We start from the raw sequence: 24,125 nt of genomic DNA, 5'->3' as shown, positions 1-24,125 counted from the left end.
GAATGATTTGTAGTGTTGATGAGTTGTTTGGCCTAACACGTGTACTTTCACGTTTTAAAACCCGTTTGCATGTAACAACCGCTAGAGGGACCTAGAGCACATCTTTTACGCACAACTCTGTACTAAAGTTGCGGGTGAGGCATGGATAAGTTTACGTGTGAAGTTGACGAGAATTACCCCAAATACCTACACTTGTCTGTCGAACTCTTGAAAATAAGTCCCCAAAAAACATGCTTGGTAGGCCGATTGAGCACTCCAAATTGACCCTAGGTGTGAGTGCGAGTGCAGATAGTTGTTCGTCTCTGTGTGCCCTGCGATTGGCTGGCAACCGGTTCAGGGTGTCCCCCGCCTACTGCCCGTTGACAGCTGGGATAGGCTCCAGCACACCCGCGACCCCCGTGGGTATAAAGCGGTACAGAAAATGGATGGATGGATAAAAGTAAGGTTAAAGTTATGTTTACTGCAGCGTGACCCTTTTGTTCAAATTTCAGTATTGACAGATGGAATACTCTTATTGTGAAATACAACCAGATGTAGTAACATTCACTCATTTGGTGCTGACGATAGTCCGGCCGGTGGCAGCTGTCAGATGTCCCCAAGTGTTCCCGAGTCTCGCTGCGATGTGATCGTGCGGCCGCCGCTGTGTCCCGGACCCCCGCCTCCAGGTCAGGATGGACCTGAGGAGAGCAGAATATGGCCACAACATGAACACTCTCTACGGGGAATTCACGGCCACAGGTAACCGAAAAGTCAGGTGCATCGTGAGCCTGACTGACAAGGAGCTTCTCGTCCAGCGCCTCACCTCGGTACCTGCGGGTCGGAACCGAGTGGTCCTCAGCCTGAAGGACTGCGTCGGCTGCCGTGCGTACCGGGAAGATGATAACGCAGATCCGGCCGCCTATCTGGCGGCCTATTTTTACCCGCTTAAGCGGCGTTGGATGGGCTCCGGGTTCACGCGGCAGAGAGTGGAGCAGTGCTTCCGTCTCGCTGCGCTCCAAGATCCGCGAGCCAATCTCGAAGAAGCGGAGAAGTGGGCGCGCGCCGTCCGGGAGCGCTCGAACCGGTGGCACCACCTTCGAGATGGTAAGAGAGGTTCTGTTTGCTCACTTTTCCTCCACATACACATTGCCTTTAAAAGATGTAAAGTTAAAGTCATTTTTAACTTTTTTTTTTTTATTTTCTTGTCAGTTGTCAGACAGTTAAAATAGTTGGCATGCTTTGCATTCTTGAGGCTACTGGATCATATAATGACTAGTAAGTGACTTGCACTAATTTAGTCTTTAATTGGCGCAACACTTGGCAGCACTAATTGTGCAGAACACTTCTGCCTCCCAGTCGAGGGGTACTGGGTTTAAATCATGGCTTGAGCCTCTTTGTTTGCTTGCCATAAAAACCATAAGACCATAAAAATCTTTATGTGAACTTTGCGTGTTCTCTCTGCGCTTTTGTGGCTTTTGTTTGGATGCTCCATTATATTCCTACTTTCCAAAAAAAACATGCATGTGTGAACACCGTTACCATGTTTGAAAATGTATTTCAACACCAAAACAAAAAAAAACATTCTGCAATAATAAAACTAGTGGGATCGTTTTGCTGTGTCCAAATATAGACTGTGTCTTTTTAAGGCCAAATTTGTCATCCACTTGACATAACATCCGGTGCGTCTCGACCACACGCTAATGTCCAAATTCACGCGTCCTTCAAATCAAACCTTAAAATTTGCCCTTTGTATCTATGGCAACGGGCCTAAAGTGAAGGTTGCCTACGTTGCTCCGCTCTTCTTCTACAGTGCTCTACGACACCTCAATGTCTCTTTTAATGCTTGTATTCGTATGTATTTGTTTGCTCATCTTCAAAGTTAATTTGGACGATAAAAAGAACAAGATGTTAAATTCCTGAAATATTAACACGCACAATTACTTCTATGTGGAATGCTCAAGACTGCCATAGATAAGCGCTCTAGTATAAGCTAAAGTATCTCACATTTAAAATGAGCTCTCTGAAAGAACATGGAGTATCACAGTCACACCGTGACCCAGATAGCATCTGCCAGTATGGAGGGATGTATTTTTTTTTTTCTTACAAAACCTACTGCAACTTAATACATCTTGTCATTGTACGAGGAGGAAATAGCAGATGTGAGAGAGAAATGTGAGAGACTCAAACGACATGGCACCGTAGTGATCGGACAGGTTTTGTACCCTGGGAAACCCAATAGTCTTTGTTGTCGAGCAATGCACTCCACCCACTTCATTCACTTTAGGCTTCTGAAACGGCAGCTTTAACCTTCTCTGCAGAATTTAGATGAGAGAGCCTGGATACTTGTGAGAATTGATTTTAACACTGACATCTTTGTGATGTCTTAAGGAGTCAATCGCTAAGGGCTTTTTTTTTTTCTTGCTGGGAAAACGATTAGACGAGAATACAAGAGTGTAGCCACGGTTGTGTGGAGTTGTGTTTGTTTACTTTTGAGACTGCTGTCAGCATTCCACCAACACATCTGAGGTGGAAACACCAGGTAGATAATCATTCATCATCATAAGGCACACAGGCCTGATATGAATCACTTGGTGCGGACATACAGCAGCAGGTCCGTCTAACCAAGCTGATCACTTTTTTTGAACCTTTATCAGACTAATGTTTTGCAAAGAATACAAACTCAACCAGTATATCCTTTCAAATGTGAAACCACAGATGCAAAAATTCCAGACCTACCTCACTGGCTGCTGTTATTAAATTATTAAGTGCTCTGTTATACACTCAAACTTCTGATCTTGACATACATGCTGAGATGTTCTACCAGGAAAGGAACCACCACGAACCATGTTAGTCAAAACCCTTCTGATGCAGACAATAAAATGAAAAAAAAAAAAAAGCGCCAGATCATAGCCACTTCCCCAAGTGGCTTTTCATATCTTTACCCACATAATAGATGGTTGCCATATGTGATTGCACACATATGTGTGTGAGGCCATTCTTAATGCCCTAAAAAGCCCATAGAAATTTTTTTGATACATAAAAAAAAAAAAGATGATACACATGAGTGCCTAAATCTGGGTGTGTAAATAAGAAATAGATGGTAGAATCTACTGAATGTAGCCTCGCTCGTGCTTTCCAATTATCAGTTCCATCTGCGGCGTATGCATCTCGCCTAAGAACTAAACACGACACTATCGCATTGGGATACAAACCTCAATGTCGTCAACTCTCAGCCTCTCTTAAAATAGAGCCGCAGCCAGCTAACCACCAGCACCACCTCCTCCTCGTCCTCCTCTTCCTCCGCCGTCTCCACTTCATCCACCCCCTCCACACCCTTTTGGTCTGGTTCAGCAAAAATGCGCCTCAAAGTCGGCACTTTTTTTTTTATAAGCAACATAATGGAAAAGGACATCTATTTGCTGCTGTGGGAAGGCCATTGGTGCAGTCTGCAATAAACCTGTATATTTAAAGGCTCATTAAAAATGAAATGCTCTGGCAAGGATATTCAAAACATTTATAAAATTGTTCCATCAGTTAATTGGTAGGTTTTTATCAATTTTGTTGATTTTGATGGAATATTGTTCATGTTAACAAAAAAATAATAATTGAGAAGTAGACCCATTTGTATGTGACGGGAAATTAAAATGTCTCCTTCAGGGACCAATAAAATGTTTTCTTTCATCTTCACACAACTTGCAAAAGTGTACAGTTGAAATTGTGCCAGCGTTCTGCGGTGATTATTGCAAAAGATCGACAGCAACTTGATTTTGGAAAGGCCGAATGAGCTTCAGATGGCTCGAAAACGCCACTATTTAGTTTTCAGCAGATTTACATTGGATCTATATGTCATATTACAGAAGGGATAGATCCACACCAGTTAAATTCAAGTTAATCCGTTAATCCCTTTAATGTGGAAACTGGATTCCCTCCTAATGGGTGTTTGTCAGGGCTTAAGCGGCCTCGTCACCAAAGAGCAACAGGCAGATATAGGAAATCTCAACCTGTTGGTAGGTACAGGAAAATACATGAGAGTTTTTTGTTTTTTATACCAAATGATGTCTTGAACAATGTTGAGTTCAAGAAACGTTGCTGAATATGGTGAGTCTAGCTTGTTTATTCTCAGACTCCCAGACAGCGTGTGCCCAGATAGCTATTATAAGATCGCTTTTCCTGCTCATGGGCTTCTCCTCCCTTTTCAATTAGGACATAGGAAATACTATGGCGGATACCTCAATATAGTGATTACTCCATTTAGATTTGGGCCGGTTCCCATGCTCTCGATCGGAAGAAAGCAGAGGAGACGCAAAACTTGCTGAAAACTGGTGCACAAACTTTTCCGACAATGTGGACTGCTATCATTTTTAAACACAGGAGACAATATAAGTTGATATTTAAGGTATAAAAAAAGGAGATGGTGGAAAACGGCACATAATTAGCAATTAGGGCTCCACCCATTCCTATCCAAACAAACCAGACTCATTATCTTCTGTCATAAATCCATGGGTACTCTTCTGATCTGGTCTTCTTGCGCATGATGGGAAAATAAATATACAAGTTGTGTCACAGTTTGGGCCCGTGCCACAGTGGCACTGCACTTAATGACGGAGAAGGAAACTGGGAGCAGACATAAGCGAGGAGATAATTCACTCCGGAATGTCTTGGGGAGGGAGGAGTGGCACACAGGAAGTGGACGGGGATTTGAATGTGGCCGACAAGGGCACACAGGCAGCGAGCGGGGTCACGGCCGGCGGCGCCAACAGTCACGCCTCCTCATTCACAAGGCCACCAAAGTGGCACTATTAGCGCTCGCTCGTCATGCTCCGAATTCCACAAGAACATTCTCAGTTGTTCTAACTGCATGTGTGGCAGCATACGTGGCGGAAGAAGTCAGCCTTGTCATAATTTGCTCATTCAGATGTGTTTTAGCATCACAAACAGGAATTAAGAACTGAATTCAACTTTTTATACCTACGCTTAACCTCTAAGTAAAACACAAACATTAAATGGATAATGGATCCCTGGAGTTCATTCAGGGTCATGTGCATTGATCTCACAATGTTTCACGTTATTTTTGTCAATGAGTGTTATATTGTCAGTCAGACATATGTTCGTATTTGAATACTTGCAGGGGTAGTGCTTAGTGAGCCGTCACATCCGTGCCGGATGATGCTGCTGGTGAATCCACAGAGTGGGAAAGGACAGGCGCTCGCATTCTACAAAAACCACGTCCAGCGGATGCTCAACGAAGCTGGCGTCTTCCACACGGTGGTCATCACCGGTGAGTCTGAAACACATTGTCGAGAAAATGTGACAACATTGACAGAGGAGCTCTATTGTTCCATTTGTTACAGCCTTTTTTTCCCCCCCCAAATGAAATCAATTAATTTTCCCCTCCTAATTATACACACACAACAATAACCCAATAAATTTGATTAAAAGTCAGACTCTCCTTAACATTGGAATATTTTTTTTTAATTTCTCTAAATTATAAACTTGGGATATGATGTCTCTTGTAAATTGAATTTCATCACAAACTCACTCATGTCATTCCAAGTTGGTAAACAAGCTCACCGACAGACTTGACTGACTCGTTTCTTTTCCCGTTGACCTCTCACTGATCATTTCTTTGGTGTCCCTCACAGCTCTACAAAAAAACTTGCCTCAAAACGGCTCCTCTGAATGAAATCCTCATGTTTTCATGCTGTCACAATGCTGGTCATCTGCCTCTGGCCCACGTGCGCTCTCAGATGTGATGTAACGTGTGTGATCCATTCACATACTGTATGGATAAAGACAGAAAGATGATACACACAAAATCCCCTTTCACCATGATTTGATGTTTTTTTTTTTTTTCATTCATCATAAGCCTCCATACGGGCTAGTGATGATTATGTAGCGCACAGATTTATGATGAACTAGTGTGACACTAATTCAACCAGTGAGGAAAGAGAACAAAACTGTGTATTAATTACTATAGGGAAATAAATAAGAGAACAAAACTGTGTATTAATTACTATAGGGAAATAAATAAGAGAACAAAACTGTGTATTAATTACTATAGGGAAATAAAAAATTTTGGGGGGGTTTGCACTTTTAGTCACATTAATCCTGAAGGAAATACTTTCGGAGGAAATACTTTAGGATTTAAACCTAAAGTGTATGATTAAAGACAATGAAATTTGTTTACAATCTATTCAAGTCCAATATTTCGAGCCACTTTAATCTCTGGTTTTAATCTGGATGCTACCCCAGTAATGATTTGGTTAGTTCTGACGCATATGAGACAACTCATGGAGGGGTGAGTAAGCATGTCTTGGTCAGTCCCAGGAGTGTGTCAGTAAGGATGTTTGCTCTCCGTTACTGCACAAGTACCCAAGGAGATCTGTCAGACAGCATTAAGAATAGGACAGCTCCATGCTTGTCCTCCCATTGTGCTCGAAGAAAAACGCAAAACTGTTGTGCAAAAGTCAACAATCTATCTCTGTGGTGTTTCCAGAACGCGTTTTCCCTAAAATACCCCCTTCAAATCCAGTTTGCAGTTGCTTTAGATTATTGTCCTTAGGACAATTATATCTCTGTGGTTACCATGGCAACATCAGACTACCTACTGTACAAATCTATCACAATATACCAACTACTTAAGTTAGCCTTCCTGTCCAAAGTTATGTATGTACTGTGCTTCTGCATGTTCTGACTTGTATGAGAGCAACACAGTGAGAATTTGAATTCGTAGAAATGAAATTATATTTGCAGCAGTTGTCCCTTGGCATCTGATTAAGCTATCAGAGCGGTTGGTGTGAATCAGAGTCATCACCTGCTGTTCCTGAGGTGGTGGAGCACTGCAGCTATTAAACCTGCTGCAGCACGCACATTCATCTGGTGCCTCCTGCCTCTAATGAAGGATGCACAATCAGCACATTAGCGCTGAAACTTTCCGGGTGGCAATACTTCACATCCGCCGCTGGTGTCGTAAATAGAAGCCCATTAAGGGTTTCAGCATATGGTTGTCTTCAATTGAATTTGTCCTCAACTTGAGTCTTGTTTGTCAATTAAAACGTCAGCCATAAAATAAAAAGGACTTTTTCTACATAAATGGGCAGAAGGGGAGACATCACTTGCTGTACTTGTGTTTTTCCAGAACGTCAGAACCATGCCCGCGACCTAGTGAGGGAGGCTGACCTTTCCCAGTGGGACGCTCTTGTCATCATGTCAGGAGACGGTCTTCTGTTTGAGGTAACAAAATATGTGCTGCAAAGCTAAAAGTAAGATGTTTTAAATCATATCTGAATTAAATGTGCAATTTGGTGCATAGATGTAACAATGTAACTTAAAAAAAAAAAAACGAAAATTGAAAAAGCGTTGTGTCAATGAAATAAAATAAAAATGTAGTTTACATTTCTTTATTCTAAAATACTCAGTGACCTTTTTTTTCTTTTGTGTGTATTAGGTGATAAACGGTCTCCTGGACAGATCAGACTGGGAGGAGGCTATTCGCACCCCGCTTGGTATACTTCCCGGCGGCTCGGGCAACGCCTTGGCTGCATCCATACATCACTACGCAGGGTGGGTCACACAAAGTGCAAAACTCACAATGACTGCTAAGGATACACCTGGCCTATCTTTTTGATTCTTGACTTGGATTTTTCCCTCAGTGCTTCATTGGTGTCTAGTGAAGAGCTCCTGATCAGCTGTGGCTTCCTACTGTGTAAAGGTGTGGTGTCCCGCATGGATTTGGTCTCAGTCCACCTCTTCTCTGGGACCCGTCTCTTCTCCTTCCTCTCGCTGGCGTGGGGCTTTGTGGCCGACGTGGACGTTGAGAGCGAGAAGTATCGCCACGTGGGGGCGGCTCGCTTCACCCTGGGTACCCTGGTGAGGTTGGCCTCTCTTCGCGTCTACAAGGGCAAGTTGGCCTACCTACCCGTAGCGGAAGACCGCAACCTGGTGGGATCCAGACTGAGCAACCATCACAGCGCCCCCTTGCATCTCTCCAGAGACTTTCCCGCGTGGAACTCTTTTCACAACTCCTGTCACTCCAACAACTCGCTCAAGGCAAGATTTGAGCATTCACAGAGCTCCAGCAACACTCAGACAGGATTGTGGGATTCGGTACTCCCCCGGCTGGATGAGCCTCTCCCCGGGAGCTGGACGGTGGTACCCGAAGAAGACTTTGTACTGGTACTCGCCATGTACCAATCCCACTTGGCCGAGGACCTGCTGGCCGCACCGGATGCCACTTTGGACGATGGAGTCATTCATCTGTTTTACGTCAAAGCTGGAATATCCCGTGCCGCGCTGCTTCGACTCTTCCTGGCCATGGAGAAGGGTGCGCATGTAGCCTCCAGCTGTGCTCATCTGGTGCACACCAAGGTGCGGGCGCTCAGGATGGAGCCCTATTCTCCCAAAGGGATTATAACGGTGGATGGAGAGGTGGTGGAATATGGGCCGGTGCAAGCAGAGGTGCACCGGGGCCTCGCGAGACTCATCAGTTGATGTACACTTGAAACACACACAAAGACACACATCATATTAAGGCATATTATAATCCAACTTCCATCATGCTACTGTCACACTACAAAATATTTAACTCTGGTTAAGCAGGGTTATTGTTTTCTCTTTCTCAAATGCCAATAGAGACTAACAAGGGAATAATAGAATCAAAATCACATATGAACAATCCTCACCACCGTGTCCTTAATAATGCGCTAATGATTGTAACATGGACTGTTAATTGTGGCGTTTGTCTGTTTTATTTTATTCCAAAGATCTCATGAGCACACGGTTGGGTTGCAATTCCTTTCCAATCGTGTCATCATGAGCCTGATGCGACGAATGGGCGTGGGAGGCTTTTTATATGTATTGACTTGTTAATTGCTGCATGAAGACAGCAGTGGTCTCCTCTTAAGAGACACACACACACTATCTAGTTGCCGCAAGAGGTGCTTTAAGAGCATTAGCAGTGTCCTGAGAGGAGAGGGAGGCGTATTTATTTCATTTCAACACATTCAAAGGTGGACTCATAAAACAAAGATGTACTCATGAGAAGAGAATTTTTTTATATATATATATATATATATATATATATATATATATATATATATATATATATATATATATATATATATATATATATATATATATATATATATATATATATATGCACAGACACACGACTCTTTTTTTAACCTTTAACCTTTTAAACTTGACTATTTTGCCACCTGCTGGTTGGAGCAGGTTGGTGCTCCCAATGAGTGATTATCAGAATATTAATATTCCTGATGTATCAGAATATTAATATTCCTGATGTATTATTATTCCTGATGTATGCCTAAAATGACCATTTGGGAATGTTAAGGTAAACTCTTTCATTCATTTGCTTACTCAGGCATACACAAGCACGCATATACGCATTCTGCATTGTTGCTGCAGGTCAGTGCGTGTGATTTATATGTAACTTAGGCTCATAACAATCTTCCATTTCTTGCTGGTTCTGGGCTATTTAGTTTGATTTTTGTAGAGGGATGATGATTCCTTTTATCAAATCTAGAGAGCTCTATTTTCCCAGGAGGCAAATGTCTGTAGTTGGCAATTTAATGTTTGATGTTATGATTGACAAATAAAAGGCTACTTCAGAAAGTCTTGGTGAGTAATTTCTCATAGGGGCTACTCCTTTTGGAATAGCCATTCTTTTAACTTTTTATTAAATTTATTTAAATTATTATTTAATAATAATTTAAATTTAGTATTTAACTCAGGTCTTGACCTCACAATCGTGCTGAATCACATGTATGTACAATTCTTGGTCGTCTCCTCAACTTCCCAGTAGCACAGTGGGGATCCAAATAAACAATAGAAACATCATTATGATAATGCTTGCAAATTTTAATATGTTATACATCTGTCTCAACAAATGCAATTTAAAAAAACAACCAAAAAAACAATGAAATCATTTTGTACATATTGCCCAAGCATCTGCACATCTCTTTGAGTTAATATATCCATGACATCCGTATGACATCCGGGAATCAGGCTACAAATCATAACTTCAACTCTTTATGTATCTATCTATATATATATATATAGTATATATATATATTTATAAATAAAACAGGCCACTGTGGAGATGACATGGTACAGTCAAGTCTGTGTTGCCTGCCAGAAAGGCAAATTATAAAGCAAAATATTACATGCTTTGGCTTGTGTGGGAGAAGATATACAAAGAATATAGTTAAAAAGCAACGTGCTTGATCAGCTTTTTGACAACTTCACAAGCAATGGCATCAATTTCAGGCAGGAGCTTGTTTGCACTTGATGTAAGAAGATGGCTGACATTTACAGACAGCAGCGTGAAGGAAAGGAGAGAGTAGAGCAATCAGGCTCCACGCTACAGTGAACAGAACATCTTTCTCTGTAGCATTAGAGGCAGCAAAACAATCATGGAGGAATGTCAAGAAAGCCTGAACCAGCACAGAACTGTGTGTGTGTGTGTGTGTGTGTGTGTGTGTGTGTGTGTGTGTGTGTGTGTGTGTGTGTGTGTGTGTGTGTGTGTGTGTGTGTGACAAATTGTCATTCCCAACTTTATAAAAAAAAAACTCCCAGGTCTTGTCATCATATTAGTTCAACAGCACACAGAAAGCTTACAAGCATAACACAGAAAGCTTACAGCATCTTCTTAGTCCGAAGAAAAAAAAAAAGAAAAGATATGTATGAAGTTGTTTTAACAAAACCAAAAAAATGTAAACAAAGACTGCTCTGCTCTCCCTAGGAAGCACAAGTGTATCACTTTCATTCACAGTAAAGTACAGCATCAACCTGGCAAAATAAAAACCAGAAAGGAGAGCTGGTGGGAAATTGCTATACTGACTTGATTTTTAAACCAGTCGCACGTGGCCAGGGAGGAACAATCAGAAGTATAGTTTGGTGCCATTCATGCAGTGAGGAGAGATGAGGGAACAATGGGGAGATTAACACTGCAACAACAACCAAACAAGCAGCTCTGTACAAGATTCTTTTCAAGTAAGGCAACATTTTGATGAGACAATGGAATGGACGTGATCATTGTACAGTACGTGTGTGCATGTCGTGATTCAGGTAGACTAGAGGGATAAAGGCTGGATTTAAAATGAACTTCAAAAGCACAAAATTCCGTTTTGGGTAATACGGTGGTACCTTGGCTTACGAGTTGAATTTGTTCTGTTGACTGAGCTGATATTTGCTCAATTGATCCATACGTCAACAAAGTGTGACGCTGAATGCTGAGCGGATGTTGTGAGGTCATACAATTTGTAAGTCAAGGTACCACTGTAATATAGGAAATAAACGCTTTAACAAGCTGTTGGCAGTTTGATGAAATCCTGTATATTTTGTGTGTTGGCAAAATTTGGCAGAAAAAAACAGGGTGGTTTTGTTTGAGGAGGAGGGGGGGGAGTGAGAGAGAAATAAAAAGCATTCCCATATGCTTGCTTGACACATTTGGATGGAGACATCAGTGCAAGTTGGTCCACTGATGGCATCAGCGGTGCTACAAAATGGCAGCAGAACGGGGCTTTAAACAGGAACCCGGTGGTCTTTCTCAACAGGTTGTGAGCTTTTCAAGCAAAATTGAAACGCGGGGTGGTCATCAGGGCCTTGGCACTGTTCTTTACATTGTTTTCAATCTCCACCACTGACAAAAGGGGGTTGGGGGGGGGGGGGGGGGGGAAACATTCACCTGCTTCGAGTGCAGATGGGGTTTTCTGTAACGCATTGCAGTTGAGGTCCTTTTGTATCTTTATGTGTCACTGAAGGAGAACAAAAAGACAGGAGATTAGGTGGCACCCGCAAAAGGAAACAAGCAGATCAGAAAAAAAAAAGGTGAACTACAATAAACCCTTGCGTAGTTGCGGTTCCACGTGCTGGGATTTACATATTAGCACCCCCCCCCCTTTTTTCTTTTTTTAAAAATATAATCATTTTTATATTCATATTTTTTTTCATCTGATACAGTAAGAATTTGAGAAGAGTGCAAATGCCTTTTTTATGGCACTGTGCACTGGTAGCTGATAAAAATGTGTTTTTGGTGCTTACTGACTGACTGACTTAAACATGTAAGAAATAAATATGTCTAATCATCAAAATAAAATTTGCATAATGTTTTCGATGCATGTCTGTTTCTCAAAGAGAGATGCATGCACGGACGCTAATATTGGTGAGAAACAGATGGGGATGAAAAATAATTGAACTTTTTATCCATGTTTTATTGTGAGTGAGCACCAAACCAATTTCTGTGATGACAAATCATACATTTTTAGTTCATTATAATTAATTTAGCAACCATGAAATGTTTCCGTTTTGATCAATTGTTTTGATGATGATGATGACATCAATTTCACTTTGGGTCTCCAACTGCAATCTCAGTGGTAAAAAGCTCCTTTGCAGCTCGATGGAAAGAAACGTAGAAAAGCGGCGCAGACAGTGCTGAGGCGTGAGGAGGCACTTACTCATCCTTAGCACGCTCGGGGATGGATGCCGCCTCCAGCGCGGCTCGATACTGCAGCAGCACGCAGCGGACACTCTTTACGAAGCCTTTTGAGAGTGGGAAGAGAGGGAAGCCGATGTCCGGGTAGCCGCTGCCCTCGGGGAGGAAGCTACGATAGCTCTTTCTCCGTTTCTTGGGTCGCACCACCGGCTGGCCGAAACCTCCGTCGCCAGCGGCGGCGGAAACCGGTTCCGACGTAACCGAGGGAGCACCCTTGTGGTCGGCAAACCCTCGGGAGCCATCGCGGTCTGAAATCTGGCCACTCTCCTGCTGAAAGGTGGACGTAGTGGACGGACTGAGTCCCGCTTCCTCTGGCTCCTCCTCTATAATACTGTCTCCCGCCTTCCTGGGGGTGCCGTGGGCCACGACCGGAACCGCCTGCTCCTCTGCAGCCTCAGTGCAAGACGGTTTGGCATGATGAGCCCTGGAGGCCGCGTGTGAAGCGTGGCCCCTATCGGCTGCATCATGAAGCTCCAGCCATATTTCCAGGCGGTGGACCAGGCGCCAGCCGTTGGAGACAAAGTGCTCCCGGATCTCCTGCGTAAACACCTCCACGGGATTCTGCAGCAGTTGCGTCATGGACTGAACCATTTTGATCAGGGCCATCTCGTTGTAACAACGGCTGTTTTCATAACCTTCCTGGAGGCCGCGGTCGCTGTCAAAGCCCGCCTCGTTGTAGTAAGGCTCGTTGACCAGGATCAGACCTGCCGGGTGACGCAAAAGATGGAATAGCATAAGACCGTGGCACTCACATGCCACCTGACACAGTTTGTAAGTAGGGCTGAACAATTAATCAAATGCAATTCCACATCGCGATAAAGTAGAATCCAATTTTCAAATCGCAAAAGCTCCACTGTGGGGGAGAAACACATTCAAAAAATAAAATCTCTTTTGTTTCAGACAGTCGTAGTAAGCATATTCAATTTGTATTTTTTATGATTATTTTATCTATTATGATTATTTTATTTATTATTAAATCACAGCAATACGGCTCATTACCTATATAATATTATTAAGTCCACAGACACAACTGGAAAAATAGAAATGCATCTTTAATGGGTAATCAAAATGTGGTTCTCGGAATTATAATCGTATCATGAGGTAGCTAGAGTACTTCTTACCCAAAGTGCGTTGGGATATTTTTCCAGCTCAACCATGACCCTGAACGGGACAAGCGGCTGAGGATGGATGGATGTGCTCACCTTGTATGGAGATGAGGACTTGCAGCAGGCTGGATTTACTGGTCCATCTCTCTGTGCCCTGTTGATGAAACAAATGAAGGACACGGCTGACATTTTTTTGTCTCCAGAAATTCCTAAAAGATTGAAATGACCAACACGTAGCAGCCATTTACCTTGCCGATCCAGGTGCCAAGCAGACTGACACAGACCTTGCCGTTGTTGTAGAGATTGGGATTGAGGCGGCCGCTGCACTGAGACAGGTAACGGAAAAGAGGCGGCAGGGACGGATAAATGTTAGGCAGCTGGATGTCAAACAGGAACAAGCCGTCCTCATAAGGCGTGCGATTTGGCCCCTTGATCAGAGCCGAAAAGAGGTCCTGTGTGGGAGAAAGACACAAAAATGCAAAATGAACAGGAATCATTTAGCTTATTAAACACTATTATTTATGTTGTATATATAATATGTATGTATTTCAGACTTGCAAACCCACCATGCGATCTTCAAAGGTTTTGACCATGATGCCGTCTGGCAGTGACGTCGCTAGCAGAGCCATTTCCTTTCTTACGGTGCTGAAGAACTTCTTGGCCTCGGCTGGCTGAAATTCCATTTTGTGAAAGGAGTGCGTTTCTGTGCAAACATGAAGAATTTAAACAACTGGAGGAGAGATAGTAGAAGTATAACAAAGAACTAAAAAAAAAAATATATATATATATATATATATTTACCTGGCGCCCAATCCAACACAGAGAACACTTCACCCTTGGCACTGGTAAAGGTGACACCAGGTCTGCCGCCACTCTGTTGGCACAGTACAGGTGTGTCACTCAGAAAGTCACTGGGCCATTCCTGACCAGCCACCGGAGTCTGTGGCTCCTGGTGTGTCTTCTCCTCTGCGGGTTTCTCAGCCTGAATAGTACGTAAACAGAAAGAAGGACACAACAAAATTCCCAAGAGGAAGAGAAATCAAATCGACACAGATGACTGACTCGAGGACTCTCCGAAGATACCTTTGTACCCGCAACCCCGCCGGCTTCTACGACAGCCTCCATTTTCTCCTCCTCCACAATGGCCACATTGTCCAGCGTCTTTCTCAAGTTCTCCTGCAGCTTCTTGATGTCATCAAGGAAGCGCTTCTCCTTGTTGGGTTTTTCGGTGGCTGAGGGCGGCGCCGGGCTTGCAACGTGAGTTGCCGAAGCCGGGGCGACCGAGGTGGGGGACGTCGGCGAGAGGCCGGTCCAAAGCTGCTCCACAGTCATGTTCTTGAGGCTCTCCAGGATCCTCAAGGCTTCCTTCAACTCCCGGAAGCCTCGAGAGGTGCAGTCTTTACCCGGCTTCTCGGCTCCGTTGACAGCGCCTGCTGAAGTGCGACAAAATGCACATTTTATTTAAAATGTCACAGAAATTCTCATTTCCACCCAGATGTACTATTCTGTGTCATTTACTGTTGACACCAATAGGTGAATCAATTAGTACGTCAATCATCAGCAACTCTGCAATTCAACAAATCCGAACACAGCATAGTAAGTACTACTGTGACTCCTCACCCAGCACACCCACAACCCTCATGAGGATAAGCGTGTCAGAGAATGAATAAATGGATGAATGACTCTCAGAACAAATGTAACCTTTTCTTCTGTGTCAAGAAGCAAAAGTCAAAATAAGCCCTCACCTCCTCCAGAAGCTGAACTCGCCACTACCAACGCTTCGCCCTCCTTTCCACCAACTGCTTTGGTGGGACTGGTGACCCCGACTTTGTCCCCTTCTTGAGGCGGAATGATGAATGTGGAGTAGCAGGATGTGGGGGTCACCGTCTCCGTGACATCCATACTGTCGACGTGGCTGTCGTCCTCTGTGGTGAGGCCGTTATCCGTCTCCCAGCTGTCGCTTTCGTCCTCCCACTCTTCGGTAGACAGGAGGCTGCTTGTCTCGTCGGCCGAGTCGTAGTCCGTCTCCTCGATATCGGACTCCACGCAGTAAAGATGCTGTGTGGGATTGAAAGAGTTTCAGCAACTATGATGGCAATAGCGTTCATTATTGTCGTTTTATTGATTGGGGTTTACGGCACCTGGGGGAGGACGATAGTGATGGAGTTGTCCGCCCACACCACCTCTACCTTGCTGCTCACATCCACTCTGGACACCTGGCCGACTGATGTCTGAGAGTGGGGAGATGTCAAACCAAATCGTAAGACAAAAGCATGGGAGGATGTTAGCACAACAAAAGGAATAAAACAAAGCATATGATATAACTAGATTACAAGTTTCACATCTGAAAGATTCACATGCAGAAAAAGTGACAAAGCCATCAGGCCCTTCTTGTCATTTTATGTGAAAGTAGAACATATTAAAACAACATTAACAAGCGTACACAAAATTAGTTTAGCTTCTGGCTAGCAGATGTCATTGATGGCCATATTAAAACGAGATTAACAAGCGTACACAAATACAGTTAGCTCAGCTTCTGGCTAGCAGACATCATTGATGGCCATATGTTTAATATCATAAATAGTAAGAATAATTAGTAGCACGGCACAAACGCAATTTCAAAATTTCAACACACCGTACCTCATTTTCACAGTCATTCTCGCCGACTTCTGAGTTCCATATTCTTATGACAATGTCAGTGGTACGGAAGTGGAAATCTGGATGGTCTGCTATGTCGTACACGCTGACATCTTCCTCCACACCAATAACCTGGAGGCCAGGAGAGGGAGAGAAAGATAAATTATACTACCGGTAATAGACTCAACAATATTCCTCAACATCCATGACGGGTAAAATGATTTCAATTGTTTAACTCTGTGCTCTGGCTTCCTGACTGACCTCCACGTCATCACCGGTGGCATTGAGTTTTATCCACTTAACGACACATGTCCTGCCCTTGTGGTCACCAGACTGGATTACACCGTACACGCCCGAGTCCTGGAGGGCTTGGGCTATGGGGGGAAAACATTGACATCTTAGACCTCTTACTGTCATAGAAAATATAAACCTCTAATTGCAATGACTTAAATAAACATGATAGAAAACAGAGGTAAAACAAAGGTAAATTAAATACTGAAGAAAAAAAATCTGGTTAATGATCATGTGTCCAAAAACAAACAGCTTCGATATATGACTTTGCAATAGGCTTACGTCGTTTGTCCACAACAAAGTCGCCAGGGCAAAACTCATGGCCGTCTAGGTGCTGAATAGGGATGAGGTCATTTGATCGTATGCTTTTCTCCACACGTCCATCCTTCCACATCACATCAGCTGTGGTCTTGGTAGATACAACTTCCACAGCCACACTATGCATACACACACATTTTGTGAACCAAAATTATATTACTGTGAAAAATATCATAATACTACATATTTGCGTCATCTAGAAATAAATCCAATGCGCAACACTCAAGGTGGCCCAAACATAATGTGACTATGCTACATCCCACCTGTCTCCTGGTTTGAACTCGCGAGAGAACTTGGTCCTCTTCCTCTTGTGTTTCCTCTTCAGATTACGTATCGATAGTGGGATGCTCTTCTTCCGGTTGGTACCTAGACCGCCGCTTTGTGAAGATGTTGTGGAGCTGGCCGATGATGTCAGAGAACTACAAAACAGGTAGAAAGAGTAAGGTTTTTTTTTCTTCCCCATTCGCTCTATCCAGTAAAAGATTTAACAAATGCAATAGTGGTTGGTACTGCAGATAAGGAAAATAATGGTAAAGAGGTTTTGTCATTAAATACGAATATTTTTTCCTAACAAATGCATTTTATGTTACAAACACGAGTATGTACCAATTAATTCTAGATGGGGATTTTTTTTAGAATTAAAAAAATTTATTCACAAGAATTCAACCAAAGATCTGTCAAATCAACAAAACTAATTCACAGAAATGTGTGAAAAGCTTGCTTTTCAAAAACTCACTCATGTGGTGCACAACACATCTCAGCTAAATGGTAATTGCCATACCTAGTGTCGTCCGTGTCTTCTGCTGCCTCGTCATCAGCATCGTGCTCGCCGTGTTCAGCAGGAGCGTTGCGAGTCTTCTGGTGGTCAGGCGGTTTTGGATTGTTAGGGCAGTTATTATCGTGATGGGAGGCGTCTGTCTGTTCCAATTTGTGGTCGCCTGTTGACAAATGAAAAGTTCAATACATTTGCAATTCTAAACTAATGTGTTTTTTTTTAATAGGAATAAAAAGAACACAGTAATGAACAAAAAATGGCAAGTCAATCCGTTTCATCATATCAAAAACAATTGGATGGGTTACTTTTCTGTGTGCAGTGAGGGAATAAATTAACATCTTCATTTGTTTTCCTGGAATATGGCAGACTGTGCTGCACTTCAGCATGACTTATCACCAAACTATTCCCTCAGCTCAGGGCTTCAATTTGTGGAGATTCTGTCTGACAAACTGCGGCTTTCACTAGAATTTAACACTCTTTGTTACGGCATCAATACATTTATTTCCCAGATACGTGAGGGGTGATGTGAGAACATCTTTCATTTTCTACCCATGACAAATGAATAAGGACTTTATGTGCGTAACGAAAATGGGACTGCACAGTTTGTTCATCAGAATACAGTATTGTTTGGCACCTTGCGTATCAGCCTTCTCTGTCTTCTTGCCAGAATCTTTCTTGAAAAATCTTTTCAACTGCAACACATACACACACGCACATATGCACAAATGAATCTCACTGGGACAGTTTTACTTATGACTTGGTAACAAGGTAATTTCAAGCTAATTATCAAAGATGCCTCATGTAATCGAGACCTTTCGGACAACAGGGTCCTCTTGCGGAACCGGATTCCCTTCAGGTCCTTCAAATGTGATGCGTGTGGCATCCCCATTAGCAGGGAATACATAGAGCCCCCTGTCTCCAAGCTGCCTCTGGGTGTGGTCATAGTAGCCCAGGCGCCTCACCCTAAACGCAGTGAAAAGAGCAACATTACACACAGAACAAGAAATGTTGAAGTGATGTTGGGGGACCAACCTGCAGAGGTTCTCCTGTGTGATCGTGCAGGGAGGAGGATAGATGCTATCAGAACCTTTGGGGGAGAAGCTTTTGGTGATCCACGTAACCTTCAGCTCAGAGACCTTGACCTGAATAGATCACATTAATAATTCCAACTGTAGCCTCACAGTATTTACATTTTGCTCCGAAACACACTGATATTATTGAAAATGAATGGTAGCTTCATTTTCCATCTAACCTGCATGAAACAAGCAAAGATTTCCTTTACCTCCTCCACCACCGCCCTGAACTTGCAATTCCTACAGAGGACAGGTTTGACACCTGACAGCCACTGGACATTAGAGAAGACTTTAGAAGGACCAATCAGGACCTGGCCTGGATAGAACCCATATTCCTCATCTAAGAACAGACCCTGAAAAACAACAGTCAATGTTGCCGCAGCAGACAAAACCAGCACATTATATTTCAATAATTAAACAACCAAGAGACTGTCAGGCAGGGCTGCTCATAAATTGACACAACAGCCAAATTTGAGGAAATGAATATCTATTATGTTGTTAAATCATAAATCTGCCATGTGTCTTAGATTTCCACAGTACGTCACGAGAGCATCAATTCCATACCGGATCACAAACATGAGGACTGACGTCGTACAGCTTGGCGCCATCCTCCACGCTCATGGAACATCTGGAAGAAAACCAGAAGATTTCAGTTGACACAATCGCACACTCAATGAAACTCAAATTAGCTTACCTGGCTCCATTGGAGAGCTTGAGAATAATATGATTGGTAAAGTCGTAGACTTTCCCAAGCCAAAAGTCATAAGCTATGTAGTCACCGTACATGAAAGACTGGGGAGGAAATAAAACAACAAACAATAAATTATCTCGAAACATAACAGACAATTTAAATCAATCGAAGCAATTGAATTTTGTTATGCTACTGGTACCATTTAGCACAATGACACAAAAGTTTAAAAACCAAAAAAAGTATAGATTACTAGGAGAGAGCAAGAGGCTCTTGACTGGTTCGATTCGCATATTTAATTGCATGCTAGTTTCTTGGTGATAAATGTGAATGATTACCCAAATATGCTGTAGCTCTTTGCTGTTGACAGGATACAGTACACAGTTTGTGCCCACCAGTTTCACTGCACACTCAATGTCCACGTTGGTCACAATGCCACACTGGCTGTCCTGTATGATGAGAGAGAGACAACAAAAGTTACTATGATGTGCCTGAACACATTTTTTCCTCCAATTAAAAAAAAAAAGTAATGAAGGCTCTATTTTTATTTTTACTCAACATCCGATTCATTGGAATTCTGAGCCTTTAGCAATGCAGCCCCAGAACATAGCTTTGTATGTTACATTTGGACATCTTTAAATAAAAAAACAGATGCATTTGTGTGTTGGTCTTACATTTGAATTATTGCGTCGAACAATGTCTCGGATCACGATGGATCGATCTTCAAGCAACAGCTGTGGTGGGGAAAAAAAATGTTAACATCCAGAATCTTTCAAACATTTTTGTGCCATTTTTATTATTATTCTGCAATATCATTCTAAAAGAGTGACTAAATGTGAAAGAGAAGCTTCATTCTGACACTCCTTAGAATAAAATAGGTCATCAGGTTCCTTTACATACAAATCTTCAAATAAAGTTTATCAGTAGGTTGCACGGTATACTTAGGATAAGTAGATTCATCTGATAAAGCACACATTTTAATCTATAACCTATTGCATAAATTGAAAAGAAATAACTATGTTGGGGGGGTGGGGTGTCAAACAAATATATTATACAACAGTACATACTAAAAGAAACTCTTTTAAAAACGTAGTACAAGATGGTTGAATAGGTGTGCACAGCCTAAGCATTGTTGAAGGTACGCTATTCTTCCACTGATGCACAATATTGTTTTCACCACACACAAAAAGGTTCGCAAAGACACAATTCCTGTAGGAATCGAAGCTAATGATTGTCGGTGTAACAAAAAACAAGTACATTATCAATTACAATGACACCCTGATAGCTTCTTGTAGCTGCCACAAGACAGGGCTGAGTGAAGGCAGGCTATTGATTGACACACAGTTCTAAGAACTACTAAACCAGCTAGACAAAACAATGGAATAAAAGAACCAGTGCCTAATATAGAGGCCATTCATAACCTTTCTATGTAAGGCAAGACAATGTAAAGTAAAAACAAAAAAAACATAGAAGGGCGGAAGAAGTCCATCGATCAGACAGAGACAGGAGGAGGATAAGGGTGTGGTGGCAAAGAAACTGAAGATGAACAAATGCGGCACGGAGCAGACATTTGGGCAGGCCATTAAGTGGGAGATTCAGAAAGAACAGAAAGAGAGAGCGACAAATCAAGAAACACATTAGAGGGGGGGGAGAAAAAGAAAATGGTGGTTGTAAGTATGCATTTGTGTTTGTGCGTGCACGCGGTGGAGAGTCGTCTGTCTCTTAATGGGCAGGGCCGAGACTGCGGATAAGAATGGAAGCAAGAGATCAAATGAGATCCATTATCCCAAGGCAGGGCACGCATCCATTCAGCAGCATATGAGGTCAACATTTCCCAGCTGGGAAAAGGTGGAGTGAGAACTGATGAGATGAAGATGAGAAGGAGAGCTTTAAGAAAGTGTCAAGAAAGGCGTAGTAGTGGAAGCTAGACTCAAGACAGAAGTATTTGTAAGCATGATCCTGTGTGGAGTTTGCATGTTCTCCCCTCCAGGAACATTCCAAAAACATGCATGGTAGGCTGACTGTGCACTCCAAATTGCCCATAGGTGCAAGTGCTTGTCTCTGTATCCCCTGCAAACCAGTTCAGGGTGTCTGTCCCCTGCCTGCTGCCCGATGACTGCTGGGATAGGCAGTCATCAAGGACCGGCACACCCGTGGGGTTAAAAATAAATAAATTAAAAAAAAACAGCAGTCTTTGAGTGGTGTCACAGCAAGCACAGCCTAAATGTTCTTTCTTGGTAAAAATCAGTGTACATTGTGTTCTGATTTGAGATTTGGTAAAGGCTGATAAACAACAGAACATGACTCACGATGCAGGCTAAAAAGGCACGCGGGGACAAAGTGAGACAATGACTGAAATAGACTTCTTCTAGGCCAGTCCCGTACGTCTCTTTTGAAACAAGTACACGCTTTCCAGATCAGTCTTTGTTTTAGGGCTGTATCCTTTGACAATAGGTTTACATGAAAGCAATGCGACATACATGCAGAAAGGAATGTTCCCCATGATCACTGAAAAAAACGAAGTTTGGGACCAGGTCAGCTGTAAGAACAAGTCGAGTAAGATACAAACTGGTTGCATCCATCAAAGCCAAGTTGAGGCGGTTCCTTCTTTTTACTGATTTGCCATTATGCAATTTCCTTTCACAATTTTCTTTATAGATGAAAGGAAATGTATCTATTTGACTGAGAAACACAATGAACTTGTGATAAGCATGTCTGCTTCCTCACAAATTCTCTCTTTGTTTATATTATATGTGCCCTGTGGCTGAGGTTAGTGGAATGTCATGAAGCATCCTTTCCCTTATAGATCATTCAAAATGCACCTAAGGATATGCATGGGGATCTGTTACAGTGTGACAGTTACACCCAGCCGTGGAGCTAGCCCAAGTTTAGAAAGAGCCCGTCACTGAGGGACATTATCATGCACCTGTCGTAAGGATGAGCTCGCCTGCACCACAAAAAAAAACACACACATATCATAATACACGAGAGAAATAGCATACATGATGTAAGACAGTGCACAGTTAGTTTTGGGATGTTGATCAGCAGCACCAGCTCAGCAACTTACGGCTAAGAGCTATGCTGCTAGCTAGCATGTATGCTTTGAGCGCTAGCAAGCTAGCCATCTGGGCTAAGGCGTTCAAGCAAATGAATTATTAGACGCACCGAATGAAAAACAAGTCCACGCGCAATCTTGTCCAATACCGACACGGATAGTTTAAGGAAGCGTGTCAGGCAAAGAAAGCCGTCAAGGGTCAATTGTTTACACTTTAGCAATGATGTGGTACCTGTGACTCCCCAATGTCCTGCTTCCCTCCATCAGGGTACCACTGGACACGGACAAATCCACGACCGAGAGGCCGACTGTCACAAGGGGCTCGTCCACCTCCGCCGCCTTTTCCTCCTCCTCCTCCATCACCACCACCACCATCTCTCCCTCCGCCATCATCAAGGTCCGAGTCGGAGTTAAATTCCTCCTCGCCGTGAATCATCCGTACGAGGCCAAACCGGACAGACCCTCTATACTTCCTGGAGACCAAGTCGTGGGAGAAGAGAAGCCGCTGAGACCCGTCGGCTGTGGGAGACAGGGCCATAGATAGCGGCTCGGAATCCGGACTTGCCGCGAGGGAAAGGCCCGGGGTCTGGGATGGAGGCTGGGCTGTGTCCGTCGAATCGTGTGCTGCGGGCTCCGCCATCGCTGCTGTTGTCAGGGAGTGATGCTGGAGCGCTAGGACTAGACTGTGCAACCTGGAAGCACGAGAAGGCACGAGTTGACGTAGCGACACGCAAGCTCCGTAAATAGCGTAACTTGCGTAACGAGAGAGCGTCATCTCGTTGTGCTGTCTCTCGTCGATAGATGTCAGACAAGTGCTTGTTTTGCAATGGAGTGAGTGAGCGAAGGGATGCAACGAAATATACAAATACTTTGTAAAGTTTATTCAACTATATTTTATTGTTTGTGTAATGTATTCATATTTCTGACTACTTTTTAGTTTTTAAATGACACGTGTTAATTAAAATGTATTTATTGACTTGATATTTCTGTTTGCATTTCTCTCGTTATATAGGTGATTTGTTTGTTTTTTGTAAATAGGAACATGATAAAAAAATATTAAAACAAAATATATTCACGAAAAATATACTGATAAATTGATTTTTTTTTATTCAATAGTAAATACAATATTAAGCAAAACGTTAGATCTGAAATACATAAGACAAGATAACACCCAAAATACTTATTTTCAGATTCCAATTAATTCAGGCCTGGACAACTGAAATCCTCCATCAAACATAAACTCATACATTACTTTAGGTTAAAACTGACTATAGCTAAAAACAATTGACTCGTGTAATAAGTGACGGTGTGTGAAAACCAGACCAATATTTTGCCAAATTAAAATCATGATAGATGTCTATTTTTGATTTGTTTAAAAATCACAACATACAAATTTTGTCTGAAGTGTAATGTCGGTTCTTCAAATTCTTAAAATAGTTTGTTTAAGTCTGAAAGATGACAAACAATAAATTCTTATACATCCCACAGGTCTAATCCTCTAATACAGTATATCTGGATAAAAAAGTGAGAAAAAACTGAGATCGACTTAAAGGGATAAGGAGCAGCAAAAATGGAAAATCACCAGAAAGCTGGCAAAACTCCCAACTACTTAATCTTGTTTCTGTAGTATTGCAGCACTTACTGCATACCTTATTTTACACAGCCATGTAGCACCACTATACATTTGCC

The 24,125-nt window shown here is 42.6% G+C and overlaps 2 protein-coding genes across 5 annotated transcripts; one reads left to right on the top strand and one right to left on the bottom strand.

The window, feature by feature from the left end:
• The first annotated feature begins 592 nt into the window (after nucleotides 1-592).
• LOC147056897 (sphingosine kinase 1-like) lies at nucleotides 593-9,035 on the top strand. The gene is made up of 5 exons (XM_085912459.1): nucleotides 593-1,083; nucleotides 5,108-5,257; nucleotides 7,118-7,212; nucleotides 7,427-7,542; nucleotides 7,632-9,035. Exons 1-5 carry the CDS (start codon nucleotides 672-674, stop codon nucleotides 8,467-8,469), a joined length of 1,611 nt encoding a protein of 536 aa, XP_085768585.1. The 5' UTR covers nucleotides 593-671; the 3' UTR covers nucleotides 8,470-9,035.
• An 802-nt stretch (nucleotides 9,036-9,837) lies between these two features.
• On the bottom strand, nucleotides 9,838-23,217 carry ube2o (ubiquitin-conjugating enzyme E2O). 4 transcript variants are annotated; one of them, XM_085912505.1, is made up of 23 exons: nucleotides 22,669-23,217; nucleotides 20,056-20,115; nucleotides 19,720-19,830; nucleotides 19,388-19,485; nucleotides 19,258-19,321; nucleotides 18,903-19,046; nucleotides 18,653-18,762; nucleotides 18,433-18,583; nucleotides 18,255-18,321; nucleotides 17,627-17,783; nucleotides 17,109-17,264; nucleotides 16,810-16,964; nucleotides 16,498-16,610; nucleotides 16,240-16,368; nucleotides 15,741-15,830; nucleotides 15,345-15,657; nucleotides 14,683-15,029; nucleotides 14,401-14,581; nucleotides 14,166-14,302; nucleotides 13,848-14,051; nucleotides 13,696-13,753; nucleotides 12,456-13,197; nucleotides 9,838-11,756 (listed from the first exon to the last, which is right to left on the bottom strand). In XM_085912505.1, exons 1-23 carry the CDS (start codon nucleotides 23,209-23,211, stop codon nucleotides 11,747-11,749), a joined length of 4,140 nt encoding a protein of 1,379 aa, XP_085768631.1. In that variant the 5' UTR covers nucleotides 23,212-23,217; the 3' UTR covers nucleotides 9,838-11,746. The 4 variants fall into 4 exon arrangements, with proteins under 4 accessions (XP_085768631.1, XP_085768633.1, XP_085768630.1 ...); XM_085912507.1 differs by having other exon boundaries at nucleotides 18,255-18,312; nucleotides 22,669-23,215; XM_085912504.1 differs by having other exon boundaries at nucleotides 14,683-15,032; nucleotides 22,669-23,214.
• Nucleotides 23,218-24,125: the final 908 nt, after the last annotated feature.

The sequence above is a fragment of the Syngnathus leptorhynchus genome, chromosome 5 (genome assembly GCF_054491065.1).
Source record: "Syngnathus leptorhynchus isolate UIUO chromosome 5, UIUO_Slep, whole genome shotgun sequence".
Taxonomy (NCBI): Eukaryota; Metazoa; Chordata; class Actinopteri; order Syngnathiformes; family Syngnathidae; genus Syngnathus; species Syngnathus leptorhynchus.
This window is presented reverse-complemented; position numbering and strand designations above follow the sequence as displayed.

Coding starts and splice junctions, on each gene's coding strand:
- LOC147056897 (XM_085912459.1), top strand. CDS start 672: ATGGACCTGAGGAGAGCAGAATATGGCCACAACATGAACACTCTCTAC. Junction 5,258..7,117: donor CCACACGGTGGTCATCACCG/GTGAGTCTGAAA, acceptor GTGTTTTTCCAG/AACGTCAGAACCATGCCCGC. Junction 7,213..7,426: donor GAGACGGTCTTCTGTTTGAG/GTAACAAAATAT, acceptor TGTGTGTATTAG/GTGATAAACGGTCTCCTGGA.
- ube2o (XM_085912504.1), bottom strand. CDS start 23,211: ATGACGCTCTCTCGTTACGCAAGTTACGCTATTTACGGAGCTTGCGTG. Junction 15,831..16,239: donor AGAATGACTGTGAAAATGAG/GTACGGTGTGTT, acceptor CCCCACTCTCAG/ACATCAGTCGGCCAGGTGTC. Junction 14,582..14,682: donor GCGGGGTTGCGGGTACAAAG/GTATCTTCGGAG, acceptor CGTACTATTCAG/GCTGAGAAACCCGCAGAGGA.